General features: G+C 42.3%; 2 protein-coding genes across 2 annotated transcripts in view; one reads left to right on the top strand and one right to left on the bottom strand.

Moving 5' to 3' along the window:
* LOC139698980 (superoxide dismutase [Cu-Zn]-like) overlaps nt 1-5,076 on the bottom strand; it is a 43,127-nt gene extending 38,051 nt beyond the window's left edge. The window contains exon 1 of the mRNA XM_071597973.1: nt 4,997-5,076. Within this exon, the coding sequence (XP_071454074.1) occupies nt 4,997-5,010 (14 nt within the window). The 5' untranslated portion in view covers nt 5,011-5,076. The remainder of the gene's footprint in view (nt 1-4,996) is intronic.
* Nucleotides 1-17,610, top strand: part of LOC139698994 (uncharacterized) — a 201,947-nt gene that overhangs the window by 95,835 nt on the left and 88,502 nt on the right. The window lies entirely within an intron of this gene.

The following is a 17,610-nucleotide window of genomic DNA, read 5'->3' as shown; positions in this document are numbered from 1 at the left end:
GGTGGTTGGATGGGGAAATATGCTAAGGGTGGAGGTAATACGAGAGAGAGGAATGTTCACTTTCTGCTGTGCAAATGGGATTCTGAGGAGAGGAGAGTGATTCGCAAAAATATTATAGCTTAAAATAACATTCATGTTTAATTTTTACAATTTCATGTAGCTCAAATATATTAAGTTATTTGCCCTTGTTTTTGTAGTGTTGAATATTTGGATTTAATTGATATGAGTGGGATAAATGTAGTAGATGATTAGCTACTATAGGAGTGGTGTTTCATCAAAGGTCCTCCAGCATCTTTCATGTTCTTTTATTCTGGCTTTGAAACTACTTCCGGTACGCCCTATGTAGCACATATCTCAGGAATCACACTTCGCCTCGTGAATGTGGGATTGATAGAGGGGTTCCACTTTGCCTTCGTTGCGGCAAAGGATCTTTCCCAGGGTATGCGGATTATGAAATGAGGTATAGAATTTCCTTTTATTACATTTGCGAGCATGTTATTAGAAAGATCACTCACAAACAATAGTCGACGATGTATATAGTGAGCATAGGTGTGAAATAGCTTTACATTTTCATTTTTTCTTTAAGCGACAAAGTTTACTCTATAGCCATTGGATACTGCTATTCATTTCATGGTGCCCAGGTCATGGCTGACATTTTTTATGCTGGGGATAAATTAACAAGTCGGTTAATCATTGAATGGAAGACGGACAGTTTCCGGTTCGTAGGGTGGTAGGAATCGGTTCGGATGATGGTATCACTGTAACATGGTTTCCCTTTCCTTTATATGTGTTCCTATCCCGTTTCCTTACATCTATTTCCATGTATATATAAATATACGTAATTATGTATATATATACATATATATAAATATATACATTTATATATATATATATATACATATATATATATATATATATGTATATATATATATGTATATATATATACATGTATACATTTATATATATATATAGTATATATATATATTTGTATATATACATGTACATATATATATATATATATATATATATATATATATATATACACACACACACACACACCCGAGGACTGTCCAGAAAGTAACCTCTATTATGCTATAAAAAATATACTGGAATTGATACGGAGCATTTATTATTTCCACCTCCAAACTACATATCTCCACCATTTTATACATTTTCGCAAATGAGATTTAAACACTTGTCATACCTCTGACCTAGTTTTCACATTCCATCAGCATAAGATTCTGCCGCCTGTGATCCCAGCCGACCGATGATGGCGGCACCTTGAAGTTTCTCATCGAGACGAGCGCAAAACATGTTAATAGCCTAACTTTTCAGTCGCGTTTACGTGCAAAATAGTCGTGGAATACTGCGTAGAACTTTCTAAAGATAACGGATATCGCAAAACGCCGGTTTTCAATTAACTTTTCGTCAATTTCAGGTGCATATCATTGTTCACCGCAGACGGACGACCACTTCCGTCATCATCATTGAAATTTAGATTCACTCTTAAACGAGCGACAACACTGATGCACCACTCTCATTGTAACTCATCACATTTGGTCCTTGCAGAGCACAAATTTCCCGAATGAATGTCTACAACTTTTAAGTTTTTTATCTGTAAAAATTTTGTCACTGAACGAACTGCACAAGTGGCGGCGATTTCAATGCAGTGTTCATTTCGACTCGCCACTGTGTAAACAAACGGCATACGGCGCGACCTCTGCAGCGCGAGGTGTACTGATCTATAATACTGCGTGCGTCAATACAGCGGCCAAGCGCGGAATTCCCTCTCCCACTAATGCTCACGTCGCACGAAAACAGAATCCTGATGAATAATGCGTGTGAAAGGGAATATTAAGTTTGAAGAGTGAATTTATGACGATAAGTTGAAATTCGTAAGACAAGTGACCGATGCGCGTCCTCTCCCGCTGTGGATTTCTATCGATATTAAATCTTTGGCTTGGCTGGCTAAAGCACTCGGCCGGCATTCTAGGGATCCGAGTTCGAATCCCTGCCGATGGAAAATATTTTTCCCAGGGAAATGTCTTAAAACTCCTTGAGCCCCTTATGCGCTACTGCCTATTTGTTAGGGGGTGTCAGCTGACAAACCTAAAGTTTCGTCGATTTTAGTATCTCAATCCTTCGGCCTAGAGAAAAGTCGTCATATCAACATCAAAATCTACGCAATACGCCCCAAGCCGCCGCAAGGGTGTGTGGCGGGTGGTGTTAGGTCACAAGCCATGCATGTACAATCCCAGTCATGTTACCTATACACTTATATTATTTTGATAACACCCTCGGAAATTTTTGATCACACGAAATAAAGTACTTACATGTTATACACAATATTCAATAACAGGATACGTGCATTAAAATCATGCCGTAGAACTGTTAAAAATATGGGTCTATTAAATAAAAAAAATAATATTCGGTAGAGAACATGCAGGATATAGACAAATATACATTTATGTACTACCGATTTTAATTATCCCCTATGCGATTGCTATATCTATTTTGATCTCTAATGGTGCGGGGAATAAACGATATTTTAAACCTATCCCTTATACAATAAATCTCCCTGATTCTATGTTTGTGATCTGATCTACCTGTAAGTCAGGGTCTGTAATATGTCTAATTAACATCCTCAGATAAGTAGCCTACCTCAAATGGACACAGTAAATTTAACCTGTATTTAAGCCTGCGGTCAACTTGTGGCTCCCGTCCTAATTCTTCCAATAGTGTCGTGAAATTAAGCCTACTTTATGAGGATCCCATACACTTGCAGCACACTCTAAGTGGGGCCTAAATAACATGAACTAGCAGAGCTCCTTGACCCTCTCATTACAATTCCCAAGCATCCTTTTGATGGATCCAAACTTTTCATTAGCTATTCCGCAAATTTCTCGAATGTGTTTTCCCCAGGTCACAACATGGCATAAGTAGGTAATGAGCAATGAGGAGAGGCTCAATAGATGACCTCCGGGTGCGGACGCTTTGTGGAAGGGCTTTCTTTTTTTTCTTGAATCCATGGGACTCGTCATTTCAAATCCGACGCGGCTAATTCTCTTTTATGGACGGTAGCGGGGCAACTTTTATTCCGATCGGAAGCAATAAATTTCGTAAAAGGCGTTTGTCTTCCGTCAATCAAAATGTGTTCCGCGGATGCGGTGCTTTCTCTCCCGTCTTTGGACCCTCGCCAGTGAAATGTGCTCAAGCGCTCCAGTCCTCGCACCCGGATTCGCAGGTTTTCACTCGAGGCGAGGGCAGCAGTTTCGTTCCTTCCGTCGCAGCGAAATACAGGTCGCGTCTTTGCGATTTTATCTGAATCTTTCCCAAGATGGATGAATGAGAATAGTTGTTCGCTCTCCCTGCTTGTGTGTGACTCCCTTTTGTCCCTTGCTTTCGGCTCATGAATGAATTCAATGCCTTTTCATCGCCCTCAACGCTCGGTGAGAATGCCGAGGGAGCACAATGGGGTGGAATGGAGTCCATTGGAGAACCGCTGGATTTGTCGAGAAATGTTGCGATAGGAATGCGTGACGTGGGCGTCATTGAAAAATAAAGAAATCCATCCCAAGATCGAAGAGAGGCGGACATGTACAGGGCCGGCACATTGGGCGCCGCCCTGATTTGAACGGAATTCAAGCCTTCGGGTGAAAAAGGCGAATTATCCCTCTAATAACGATGAAGTCGTCGATATATTTAAATCCGTATAGATTTTCTTCAAGGTCTGAAAATTAGACAAGGAATAGAGCTAATAATTGTTTATTTTTGGAGTTGGCATGACTAAATGTACAGTTTGTCCTATAGCAATAACCTTTTTAGGACTGAAAATTAACTCATTAAAGTCGGTTATTCATTTTTCACACACCTTCGTTTATTTCAATCATATGGTTGGCTCATATGAGTGTCCCGATTTTAACAGATGGGGCATTCTTCAATAAACATCATTTTCCCGCAGAATAGCAATGAACTGTCATGTCACCAATCAGGGTAATCAATCTGAATGTGGGTTTCATTGGCGAGAACTCTCTTGTGCTGAGTGATCTAAGCAAGTTAAATTCGCACATTTAAGTGTAGGGTAAGTTACTTCCTTTCCTTGCGTCATTATTTGGTGTCGTAGTAAAGATTTGTAGCCGAAAAACCGCGAACTTTCAAACCAGGGTCCATGAGTTGGTGGCGAATAATCTACCCTCTGCATGCGTCTTCCGTGGAATGGCTAAATCTCACAAAACCTGCAGAAAATGCATTAAATAAGTCTTTAACCGATGACTGGAACTCAATCCCTCTCTGTGGATTTGGTTCGCTATCTTGTACCTTCTGGTTGTGGTAGTTTTGAGGGCAGGCGACCGACAACAGAGGTGATTTAGGCCATTAGATATGGATGGGAAAGGAGAAGAAAACCCGGCGTCTGCATTAGCCTACTCTTAATGACGAAGGGCGCCTAGGGGTTTAACGTCCCGTTCGACGGACGGCGTACTCACTCCAAGTACCCTCCACAGAGCACCTCAAGAATAAAGTGATCGAGATATCACTGAAAAATATCTTCCAGTATTCGAACTCGGGCCCTCTCGTTGGGAAATCAGCACTTTAGCCACCACACCACTCCGATCCCGCCTTGTTCTTACCGGGCGTCCAACTTGAAATTATGGGAATTATATTTCTTTTTGCACGATAAAGGCAGTTTACTGATGTGGGAAAGTAACAAGAAGATATTAAATAGGTTCTTTCGGATCTTCACGTTTCTTTTGAATCAACGAAATCGCGTTAGAAGCTCTTCATGGCATCTCATCATTTTAATCCCCGTCTGTGGTCGCCACGCTTGGCTTTGGAAATTAATTTGCTGCGGCGCTATGGAAGATACGGGAGCACTAGTGATGCAGGGATGCGGAGGAGTCAGAAGTGGCCCGCGGCCATCGATTGGGGGGGGGACGCGCCAATGCCCAAATGATAAGTGTATGGCCGGGCACGCACGCACCAGCACTCACTCACTCACCTCAGCGAATCCATTTCTCAGGGGTGCAGGGGCTCGTCTCTCCTCTCCAAGGGCTTCGACTCCTCTCTCGGCGCTCTGCGGGTCCACTCCCAATTTCCACGCTCGTCTCTCCGTCATGAGGCACTTAAAGGTTGTCGCGATCACGTGACTGCATCCGTCCACCTGATCTCTCGCGAAGGAGCGTTCCGGGGGGAGGGGAGGGTCCCCTCCGCCGAAGAAGGCGGGGGGCGGGAGATATTCGGGGAGAGAGGCTCTGATGGTGATGATGGCGTGGAGCGATCTCTCGAGAAAAAACCACCCAGGCCCCGGGTCTTCCTCAAATGGCTTGCCAGCTTGTTTTGAATGTGAATTAATTGCTGGAAAAACAACTTCCAAACATAAAATTAAATTAACACCCCCCTGCCACACGCCGCGGGGGTGTATGGCAGGGGGATGTTAAATGACAGGGGGTGTTAGGTCACCACCTGTAAAATAGAATAAAACGGCATCAAACAAAAACATGTCACCTCTACACAAATATTAGTTTGATCATCCACTCGATAAATTTTAATCGCATGATAAAAAGTACTTACAAGCAACAATATTCAATAACAGGATACCCAAATCATGTTGTAGAACTGTTAAAAAGATGGGTCTATTAAATAAAAGGAATAACATGCAGGAAGGAGCATGCAGGATATCGAAAAATGTATACTCTGCCAATTCTAATTGTCTCCTACGCGACTGTTGCCATGTATATTTTTGATCTATAATGGTTCGAGGGAAACACGATTTGGTCTACCATAGTATTTCGGGGCCTGTAGTATGTCTTCAACATCTTCAGATAAGTAAATAAGATAAGTACGCAGCACGTTTAACCTTTATTTCAGCCTGTTGTCAACTATTGACTTCCATCCTGATTCTTCCAATAGTGTCAAGCAACATTTCGCAAACCTAGCTTCTCTTCGTTGCACTCGATCTAGTTCCAAAATTAAGCCTAATTCGTGAGGATCTCATACACTTGCAGCATACTCTAAGTGGGGCCTAAATAACGTGAAATAACAAAGCCCCTCGACCCTTTCATTACAATACCCTAGTATTTTTTTATGAAGCCTAACTTTTTATTTGATATTCTGCAAATTTCACGGTTTTTTCCCGGGGACATATCCGTAGTTATCGTTACACCCGAGTATTCCCCGATAACACGTGTTCAATGTTGCTCCCCTGAGTAGTGTAATTGGTTTCTGGTGAAATACTTTTCCTAAAAAAATTTATCGAAACACGTTTATTCAAATTAAATTCTAGCTTTTAAGTTTCGTATTACTATTGGATTGCATTCAGGTCGTAGGCTAATGATTGTCTTTCTTCATGCCTAGATATTTCCCTATACATAGTATATCACGGCATCGTCTGCAAATAGGCAAAATTTGCTTGAAACCTGAGACCCGATGTTATTGATGCATAAAAGGAACAATAGCGGACTGATAGATTTTCCTTGTGGGGCACTCGATGTTACGCTTACTGTGTCCGTGACTCTATGGATCTTATTTTCGCGATACGGTCTAAGATTTTTAGGTCTGAACCTGACAAAAATCATCGCCACTTCGGTCTTGGAAATGATATCCAAATAGGAACTCCCCGCCCCGCATGTGTCCCATGTAAATGTGCCCCGCATACGAATGCAGTCTGGAAATTTCCGACCAAACAAAAAAAAGACGAGGAATTTTTTTTTAATTCTGATTTATTTGCATAATTCAACATAAGCCTCCTATAGAGTTGATACACTGTTTTAGAGTGATGCTCTAACTTTTGCGACCCTTCCAAATAGTAGTTAACGTCTTTCTCCGCCAAATGGGGTTTACGCATGCGATAAGCTCATCGCTCGATGAACATCCCTATCCTCCAAAGGTCAGGAAACAGGAAAAAGTCGCTGAGGGGCAGATCCGGTGAGGGGCCAATAAATTCGAAGTGCAATTCGTGAATTTAAGCCGTGGTAACCGCCAAAGTGTGTGAGCAGGTGCGTTGCCCTGGTGGAGGAGCACTTTCTTCTTCCTCAGATGTCGTCGTTTTTATTGCAACTCCTGTCTTCAGCTTGTCGATTAATTATGCTCCCATTAATAGTTTACCTTTTTGAAGATAATCGTTGAACACGATTCCGTGATCATCCCTAATGAATATTCTCGATCGCTTTCCCTCCTCGATCAAACCGTCTTCGCCTTTTCGGAGCAGCCTCGCGTGTGGTTTGAGAAGTTTTTCGCATGAATATAGTGTGCGCTTCTTTGGGTGCCGGTTGGAATGAATTTGTTGGTTTTGCATGTGGTTATATTTTCCCTTTACGGGTGGTGACCTAACACCCTCCGCCACACGCCCTTGCGGGGTATTATGTAGATGTAAGATGCTTGCCCTTCCAACCTCCCTTCCGTTATGTACCTAAAAAGCCAGCTGTACGTGTCTCCTCATCTTATCTCCCTCCAGAACCACATTTTGAAGACTTCTCGGGCCTGCTCTTTCCGATGTCCACGTATCCAATCAATGGAATGGAGTGCCTTACGCCACTCTCACGTGACGCTGCCTTGTCTGGTAACCCAACGTCTTTGAGTATATTGCGAGGTTACATCCTTAGCTTATGCTCCAGTTTTAGCTAATGTACTGGACATCAAATTTGAATTATTCCCTAATTTATCTTAGATGAAATCCTAGTACCCTAATCTTTGGTTTAATTTTTTTAAATATTCTGGTACCCTGCAAGCCACCACTATGGTGCATGGCTGGGGGTGTATACACACCAGACTAATTTTGACGCGAATATGTCCCTACCGTGGTCGGGCGATGTTATTCTGATCTCATATCGTTCGTGGGAAAAATGATATCTTAAATCAATCTGTTCTACTTTTAATCTCTCTAATTTTATTGACATGATCCTTCCTACCGTAGTATGATGGGGGTAATAATACATTTTCAACATCATCACTGCTCAAAAGACATCCATCTAATTTATGCAAGAGCTTTAAGCTGTAATTTAACCTTTGTCCCATTAAATGATTCCCAGCCTAGCTCCTCTAATATTTTGTATTTTGGATACGATGCTAACTTCGTCATAACGCTTTTCAAATATATTCCTCCTCTAGGCTGTAAGCGATCCAATTCGGCAATCAATCCAACTTCGTGAACATCCCATTTATACTAGAAGGATATTATAAATGAGGCCTAGACAGCGAAAGATATCATTTATCTTTCACCTTTTCATCGCATTTACATCACAGTACTCTTCGAATAAATCCTAATATTTTGTTAGCTTGTCCAGATATTCCCCGCATGTGTTTCGCCGAGGAGAGATCGTGAGTAAGGGTAACGTCTAGGTAATTTAATCGAGTGTAGTACGCATTCCATTTCGGTGTTCCCGATGAAGTAGGCATTTGGGTGGGAATTTTACTTTTTCCAAAAATTCATCACAACGCACTCTTTTAAGTTTAATTCTCATTGCCCAGTGTCGCACTAGCGTTGTATAGCATTTAGGTCACCTGATAAAGCTGTAGTGGCTCGATCTAGCCTCCTAAGCCACTGGTACATTTCAGTTACCTCATTGAGAGCGATCCGAGAATTCTGATGTGGTGAACTTTCATTGTTTTTAGAAAACGATGCGTGTATAGTGGATGACGCGAATGTAAATTAACAAAAGTATTAGGGGCAGTCAAATGAAAAGCGCAAACCCGCTAGCAGCGTGTGACCGTGGAATGGTTTCATTCGGTAACAATGACCAAAAGCGTTGTCGATACAGTTATCCCACTCACTGGGAGTCGGGGACGATCAATTGCAGTGCTGCCGAAAGAGGTATGTCGCTGACGGACCGCACCCACTCGTGCACTTCCTCGTCCCGGGCGTGCACCGTCTTGCAGTGCTATTTGCGTCCTTCTCGGAATCTACTGCGTATGCCACTCGTGCACACTCGTCGGGGACACGCAGTGCATGCACCACACAGTGCAGACGGGCGACGATGGACTTGACGTACTCCAGCACCCCCCAGTAAACGAACCCCAGGGTGAGGAGACCACTGTATGTCCATGTGAAGGTCAAATTTCCAGTTCATTAACAAATTGAGTAGCTTCAGGGGGCGTGATGTGGTGGAGGTCGAACATAATGAATAAATGATACAATTTTTTTTTAATTTTACGACCGGGTTTCGATGTATTACATCATCATCAGGTCATCACCTGATGATGATGTAATCATAATCGAAACCCGGTCGTAAAATAAAATAAAAAATTATCAAGTGGAAAAGTGCTTCAATCAGTTATTCCAATTCTTGCTTTTCAATTCTAAACTCCACGGAATTAGATAACTTTTTACTACATTCTAAGGTGCATTTGTTTGTTAGTTGATAGTATATGTATTTGCATGCGTGTAAGTGGAAAGGATATTTGCATGAATGTATACGCCACTGTGAGTGTAGGTTTGCATGACTATGTTGGTTTTGGATGTGGCTTTGTTCTCTTTAACGGGTGGTGGCCTAACACCCCCCGCCACACGCCCTCGCGGCGGCTTGCAGAGTATTATGTAGATGCATACAAGACACCTGTATGTACGAAGGCCATCGCGAAGGCGTGTGGCGGGGCGTGATAATGCACCAGTTACACATGTATAGTACACAATTCATCCGCATTTCGTACACAATACTCCGCAAGCCCCCGCCGGAGTGCGTGGCGGCATTCCTGGTGCCGCCCAGGCCAGCCAGCCTCGTTCGCCGAGAGCCTGTTTCATCAAAGCGTTGGTCCTCGCGATTATGTCGGGGAGTACTCCGTTCTTTGCTTTCCGGTCGATAGTCGAAGGAGACCGTCTCCGAGTGTGGAGAGGAGCCTAAGTGGATTTTCTACGCCGTGTGCAAATATAGCAAACAATGACTCGACCCAGATTACATACTTTCGGAGTGACAATCCTTCTCGAAGTAGCGGTCGAGCTGTTGGTGGTCACGATGTACTGCATCTCTCTCTCTCTCTCTCTCTCCAACCCTCTGGCTGCGATTTCCGGGATGACGGAGGGGGCGGAAGGGGCTGCGAGGAACGGCGAGGGGATCGGTGCGGGGGTAACCGAGGATATCCCATTGCTCGCGGCGCTTCGAATGCACGCTCTGCACTCTTGAGGAAAGTGGGGTGAATGGCAGGCGAAAGTTTTCATTTTGGGCGGAGGGTTGCCTCACCCGTGCGCCCCGACCGAATCTCGGCGCAGCCTCCCGGCGGATGGGGGAGACGTCTCTGGCGGAGAGAGAGAGAGAGGGACGCTGCAGCCGTGACCCCTCCTCCCCTCCCCGCATGCCAAGATTCAGATTAGGCCTTGGTTTCTTGAATTATTACGGTCTTGCGTTCGGTGAGTTCTTGGATTCCATGTGAACTGGTCTTCACGCCGTTAATACTCGCCTCTCGAATCGTAGAAACTTTTCGACTTGGACATAAATACCCCGCGATCTTACAAAATAGTGCGCGTGGCAGGGGGTGCAAGCACCAGGTGGGAAGGGTGAGTGATATGGGAGGAGGATGTGGAAGAGGAAGAAGAAATACGTTCCTTAAAAAATCTATCAAATGATGTTTCAAACTTGTATGTACATGCTGGAGGAAGTCTTGATTCAAAACAAGAGTTAATTCACCTGATGAAAGTTATTTGTTGTGCGCAAAGAAGGAATAAGAAAGGACCACAACCATTTATACGAAAGGCCCCCACTATTACAAGACGATTCATGCAGATTTGAAAACTAAAATTTTTGCGGAAATAAAGCCGACTGGGTCTGCCAACCTGATATCTACATCTACACAATACCCCGAAAGCCACCGCAAGGGCGTGTAGCGGAAGGTCACTACCCGTAAAACAGAATAAAATTACGTGCAAAACCAACAAATTCATGCAAATCTACAACCATAGAGGCGAATACGATATTTACGAAAAAACTTTTTGAACTTACACGCATGCAAACACATATACTATCAAGTAACTTACTCATGGACCTTAGAATGTAGTAACATCTATCAAATAACGTTCAAATTTGTGTACATGCCGACGGAAGACTCAATTCAAAACAAGGGTTAATTCAGCCGATAAATTAGCCATTTGTTATACTTAAAAAGGGCGAAAGACTGGTTTAAAATCTAGAATCGATAAATGCACAAAATAGATGCCCAATCATTCTTTTAGGGAATTTGAATTTCGCGCGGAAAAATGATTTTGTAAAAGTGCTTTCATATTGGCCGGGCAACCGCTTCACGAGTTATTCCGAACCCTCGCTTCGTCATATCGCGGAACTTACTGTCTGCATAGTGTCTCTATTTTACTAATTGCACGAGAAATATTGGGTGAGGCACTTTTGCAAGTTAAAAGAAATTTCTCTAAGTCCAAATCACGTCCACGTCAGGTCTTCTAATCATCCACTTGTTGCCTAATGTCTCCTGTTGCCAGGACCTTTTTAAAATACTTTTACTGGATTAAGTAGAAAGTTAATAATTGCATGTCAGCATACTCATTGGCGGTGCAAAAACGTTGTCGGGAGAATATTCCGATAAAATGCTTAAAACATCCTTATTATGTGTGGCATTGTCGTTATAAGGCTGTGTTTTCATGCACAGTATTTATTTTTTTAATAAATCGTCACCTCTGCTGAAACGATGATCCTCGAATGCATAATTTTTATGGATTGATATTTACACTGTAGATGCAATGATTCAATTCAATCAAAATTGCTCTGTAATAAGTGCAAATTAGTATTAGTATGAAAATGACGTATTTATTAAAAATACAATGACAAGAGAGGCGTTATACTTGAGTTATGTATTCGTTGCTGAAAAGAGAATTTAGATATTAGGTTTAAAAAATTTATAAATTTGAATAATGCACGCACCCTTCAGGAAAGTACGCGTGAATGTAAGTGGACTACACGTGACACAAAGCATCTCTTAAAACATTTACTGTCAAGGAGTAATGACCGAAAAATTACCCTGGAGTCAAACATCATATAAATAAAGTAAAAGGTTTGACATTATTGAAATACAATTCTATATGACCTAACAATGAAAGCAAAATATAAAAACACGGATAATCTATAAAGAGTTAAATATAGTCCGATAAGAGAAAATGAATACGAAACTGGTGCTTAAAATCTTTACTAAATTAAAAGAAATAAATGGAAATCTTTTTAAAAGACTACCGCATGAATTGTATAAAGAACTCGGAATTACGCAAAAACCATTACCCGGTTTTGTAACTACGAAAAGGGTTTCGTGCCTTTTCATTAGGAATCCACCTCAAAGCATGCACGCCCCGATGCCTTCGGCTGAGTCTGGACTGAGAGCTCGCTTTCCCTCCGCCAAACATATTTAAGGAACGTTTTTACGTCTACAGTCATTTTTTTGATGTAGTTCCAAGCATGTAGGTTCTCCTCGTCCATCCTAGCGCACCAAATAAGTGGGAACGCGCTTGCTTTGCTGCGCAACAATTCATTAGTTAAGTTTCTTCTGGCGTTGAACATTTTTTATGAACCATTTTCGATGGTTATTCAGTTGGCACACATCGTATTAAGTACAAAATACATTATTTAAACTCGATTTGACAATGCAGTATTAATGAAAGACCAACAATTTTAAAGAAATTCGTGGAATATACTTTTGTAAACTCCGCGGAATAACTCTAATCCCTCCGACCTGACGTTTTCGGTGAAGAGGAAAAGAGGTGAACAGTCACGAAGCAAATATATCACTCGTAGGTCTGTCTAGCATCACGTCCTACGGCGGAGTGTTAATTTCCAACCATTTATTTATTTATTTATTTATTTTAGAATTACGTTGCAATTAGGCGATTTCCCTGGTGGCAACGGTCAAGTTTGGTCAAAGATAACTCTTACAACGAAAATTACATACATGCACGCAATAGAAAAACAGATAAGAGACAAAATATTCTTACATACAATGACACTTCCACATCACATACAAAATGCCGTCCACATCACATACAAACAATATTTTAATAACTACAATGAAGTTTATTACCCAGTGGCTGCTTTACATTTATACTTAAAACTTCTAAAAACGTCGATTCCTATTCCCGGTCCATCAGATCCATCGGCCACAAGTGACGATCGCCGAGCGAGGCGGTCGACACGCCCTTCGAGTGGAGAGGGACGTCCTTGCTCCATCCGCGTCGGTGGGGGAGAAAGAGAGATCGCGTCCCATGTCCACGGCTCGTGTGTCGTGCCACGAGCACGCTCGCTTTGGTGGGAGCGGAATTTTAATTTTCGGTCGGAGTCGTTTTTCCGGGTTCCTCGATTTCCTCCTTCATTGCATGAGCCCACTCACTTCTTGCGTTTCCAAATATCCCGCCCCGGCGAAATGAAACGATCGTCGCATAGATTCTAAGATACGAGGTTAATTAGAAAAGTTCTCGGGAGTGGAATGGAAACAAACGACTCCCTCCACACTGATGCATTTGGTCCAGCGATGTCCCAATGTCTCGATCCCATCTCGAAATTTAGATTCCTTAGGGCCTGCAAAATACCAGCCGTCTTCTACTTCGGATGTTGGTTCTTTGTTTGAAGAGAATCCCTGTCCACTGGGGAAAAATTTGAGCTTGGGGAAGAGATGGAAATCTACGTAAATGGAGCCAAACCGGCGGGTTTGAATAAGAGCAACGCGGGTGTGGCAACAATTCGTATGTTCGCGTATTTCTGCCATGGCAACTTGTGTGTTGGTGTGCATTGCTTCGTGAAATATGACTTTCTTCCTTGCCAAATCTGGCCAAGAATTTCCCCTCCTTACCATTCAATTCTAATTTTACACGTCATTGGATAGACTTATGCTACATTCGTAGGTGCCTGTATATGTTAGTCAGTTGATATTTTTATGTATTTGCATGCGTGCAAGTTAAAAAGGTTTTTGCATGAATATATAGGCCTCATGTGGGTGTAGATTTTCATGAATTGATTGGTTTTGCATGCGGTTTTATTCTCTTTTACGGGTGGTGACCTAACACCCCCCGCCACACGCCCCAGTTGCGGCTTTACGGGGTACTATGTATGCGCTGTTTCGTGGGCGCATGGTGCTGCGTGCCTACGAGTCACCCTGAACCCGGGTGACCAATGGATTTCCATTCTATTTTTTATCTTCGAGTGAATCGAGGTGTTAATTGGAAGAAATGCCACGTTCGCCGCCGGAATGTACATGTATGTGGTGCGACGCGGAGTCGTCATCATCTGGTCGTGTGCCAGGCAGTGCGCGGCCATCAGGGGGCGCTCGGGAATTAATGGCTCTTCTTGCCCGGAGGATTAATTACGCTTTTACACGTATTCTTGAACCCAAAGCTGTGTTCTGAGCCAAGTGATAATTCAAGAGGACGCGGCCGACATAAGATCGAAACGTCGTGTAGGTGAGGTTGAAATGCCATGGTTTCTGGAACACCGGCAGAGGGAGAGAGTGCATCGCGCAGCGATCGACCAATGCCGAAGCATCGATTTTGTTGGAATTTAAAGTACGAAAAGATGGGCGTTAATTCTTTAAAACGTTGATTTCGGACATCGAGGTGTATACACTACCAATTCCAATTGTCTCCTACGCGATTGCTGTCATGTCTATTAAGATCTCTATAAGTATATATAAATATATGTGGCAATGATTATTGTAAAGGTAACTGTGTACTTACTTTACTATACTCCGACTTAATTAAATCATGCGTCTGACATCGTGAGAATTTAAAAAATTTTCTTTATTGAGATTATTAGTGCCAATAGGCCAATTACGTACGGGAGCACTTCCCCTCCCTCCGTCTCGTTGACTGCACGGACGTAAATTCCTGCGCGCAGTTTTCTGTTTTCGTTTCCCAGGAGTATTAAGTGATGAGGAGTCATAGTCTTTTTACTAAGGAAAAATCCATTTTTTTATTTGTACTGGAAAATAAAAAATGGTGTAGTAAATTCCAGTGAATTTGTGTAAACAAGTCGAGAAGTATTTTCTGTATGATTTTCATCGATTGCTCCTTCGCTAGTTTTCCATTAGATGTCTTATTTCCCAGCGGACAAAATAAATTGAAACCATCGGAAATTTCTTTTAAGAGCTTTGATTAGAAGTAGAACTTGCCGGTATTATTAATGTGCATGAAAACAAAATCCAAAATTATTAATTATTTGCATTTAAATTTGCAAATTCCGAATGCTCCCAAGTTATCCTAAACCCTTGAGAGCGGGAATGTTATCGACCTCCAAGGTCTTATTTGATGTCGCTTCCGAAAAGCCCTTCTCATCTCACAACCAAGTACTTATACCTTGACTAATGATGCTCGTATGATCATCGTATTCCCGTTCTGTGTGCTGGTTTTGTGGCCTAATGCCTCGACCATCTAGTTTCTCATATTTTCTGTCTCCATCCCTTTTCAATCTTCCCTGGCTCATTTAATAATTTCCCCGACTCATATTTGATTGTTTGCAGCGGTTTTCCTTTCTTTCTTTCTTCCTGTCAGCGTCTAAACCTTCCTGTTTATCTATTTTATCCGTTTCGCATTCCTTTTAAACATTCCACACATCCACAATGCTTCTCCCACCACGCTTCTTTCGACCTGTAACTTTTCCGATTCAGTTTGTTTTACAACCGTTTGTACTTTCTTCTACCAAGCTCTTTGTTTGTGTAGATTTTTCTATTCCCTTCTCTCGTATATCTTTCTAATCACATCGTCTTTAATCCATGTTTTCCTAGTTCATTTACTATTCCTTGAGTGTCTTTTGTGGCTTTTTGTATCCCTTTTTTGATATTTTCCCATTTTTCCTCTTCAGTTCGCGGCTCCTCCTCACTCATTATTGAATCCACATCCACTCTTGAGAAACTTGAGAATTAATCACTTTCTCAATCTGTTCCTACAGATTATAGTTTCTAGCTAATTTTTTGGTGAATTCCAAGCCATTTTCCATGCATAACTACGCCTTTTGTGGTGTCTAAACCAAGTGTTGGTGATGACTAACCCCTGTCTCCTGCAGAACTCAACTGCTTTCTCTCCGCGGTCATTCCTCGAGCCTGAACCGTAGTCCCCCACCTCATCACCATCTCTTCCGTTGTCTACCGTCGCATTCCAATCCCTTATCACTATCAGATGTTTTCCTGCAGCAACACGCGATTATGTCCTGTAATTGATCGTGTATCCTAACGACCTCTTTCTCTGTATGGTTGCTCGGTGGCAGGCATACCTGAATAATAACCAAATTCGTCGGTTCTGCTTTTATCTCTACTAGTAATGTTCTATCCTTTACTTGTTCTATGTTGACTACGCATCTTCCTACCTCTTCATTTCATACTATGGCAACCCCTCGTTGGCTCTCGTCCTTACCGCTGTATATTATTCTATAATTATCACTCCAGTAACCCCCGCTATCCTTCCATCTCACCTCGCATAGACCCAAAATATCTATATTGCCTCTATCCATCTCTCGCTCCATACTTTATTTCTATGTTCTCAATAGTGGGTACCGATTTACGCTTCTACGCCTACGTATTGTATTCCAGTATTCCCCACTAGGCGCCACAATAGCGTGTGGAGGGGTGCGTTAGGTCACCACCCGTTAAAGAGAATTAGACCCCATGCAAAACCAACAAATTCATGCCAATCCACACTCACAAAGTCTTATATATTCATGGAATAACCTTTATGACTTACACGAATGCAAATACGTGGACCATCAACTAACATACACATGCACAACTACGTATATGCCTTGTGCCTAAGCAAAGTTTCATCTTTTACTGACATGTAAATTGAATGTCTTTAATATTTTTAAAATGACTTTGGTGTCTTACTATTATGATTTTTGATTGTTCGGGAAAAGTACGAGCATTTGTATCCATCTGTCCTGGAGTCTATCTCCCTGATCTTATCATATGTGTGGTCTGATCTACCTTAATAGCTTGTGGGGCCATACTAATAATTCCTTTAGTGTCATCGTAAAACTCGTCTGTTCTGAAACTTTTTTAAAGGTCTCAGTCTCGCTTGTTCTCTTTATACCTCAAGTGGTTCCCAGCCCGTAATTCCCCTTAAAAACCTCTTGCACTTGTCTTCTCGTTCTAACAATCTGTCAGGGATCTGGCGGATTTTCTGTGGACCTCATCTAATCCTTTTTGACAAATTTCCTCCCAAGGATCCGAAATACCTGCAGCATATTCCAAACGAGGCCTAAGTAGACCGAAATTACACCTCTCTTTTAGTTTCTCCTAATAATGCTAAGAGATCGGCACGCAGCTGCTAATTCCCAAATCGGCGAATTTTCAAATCCCAATATCGATACACTGGTACGATACTTGCTTGCGTGGCAGTTTTCCGTCGATGTGAGATCGCTTTTGGGCGATTGCGACCATTAAGCGGAGGCGGCATTCACCTGCGACCTATCCTCTCAATTAAATGAAAGAAGGGAGTGATCTAAACTAGAGTGCTGAATCGTGTTCCCGTCTCAAGAATGCTCTTTCAACTGCAATGTTTTGTGGGAGCGCCGGTCGTCTTTGTCTTTTCTGTGTAATCGATGTAACCAGCGGTGACCGCGCGCGCCTAAACTTAATTAATTGGCGGTTAATGGTCGCTTCTGTGGGAAGCCGTGAGTGTATTGCTTGCTTGGGGTTGCTGGGAAGCTTCGA

Source organism: Hetaerina americana, unplaced genomic scaffold, assembly GCF_022747635.1.
Source record: "Hetaerina americana unplaced genomic scaffold, ioHetAmer1.1.p SCAF_9, whole genome shotgun sequence".
Taxonomy (NCBI): domain Eukaryota; kingdom Metazoa; phylum Arthropoda; class Insecta; order Odonata; family Calopterygidae; genus Hetaerina; species Hetaerina americana.
This window is presented reverse-complemented; position numbering and strand designations above follow the sequence as displayed.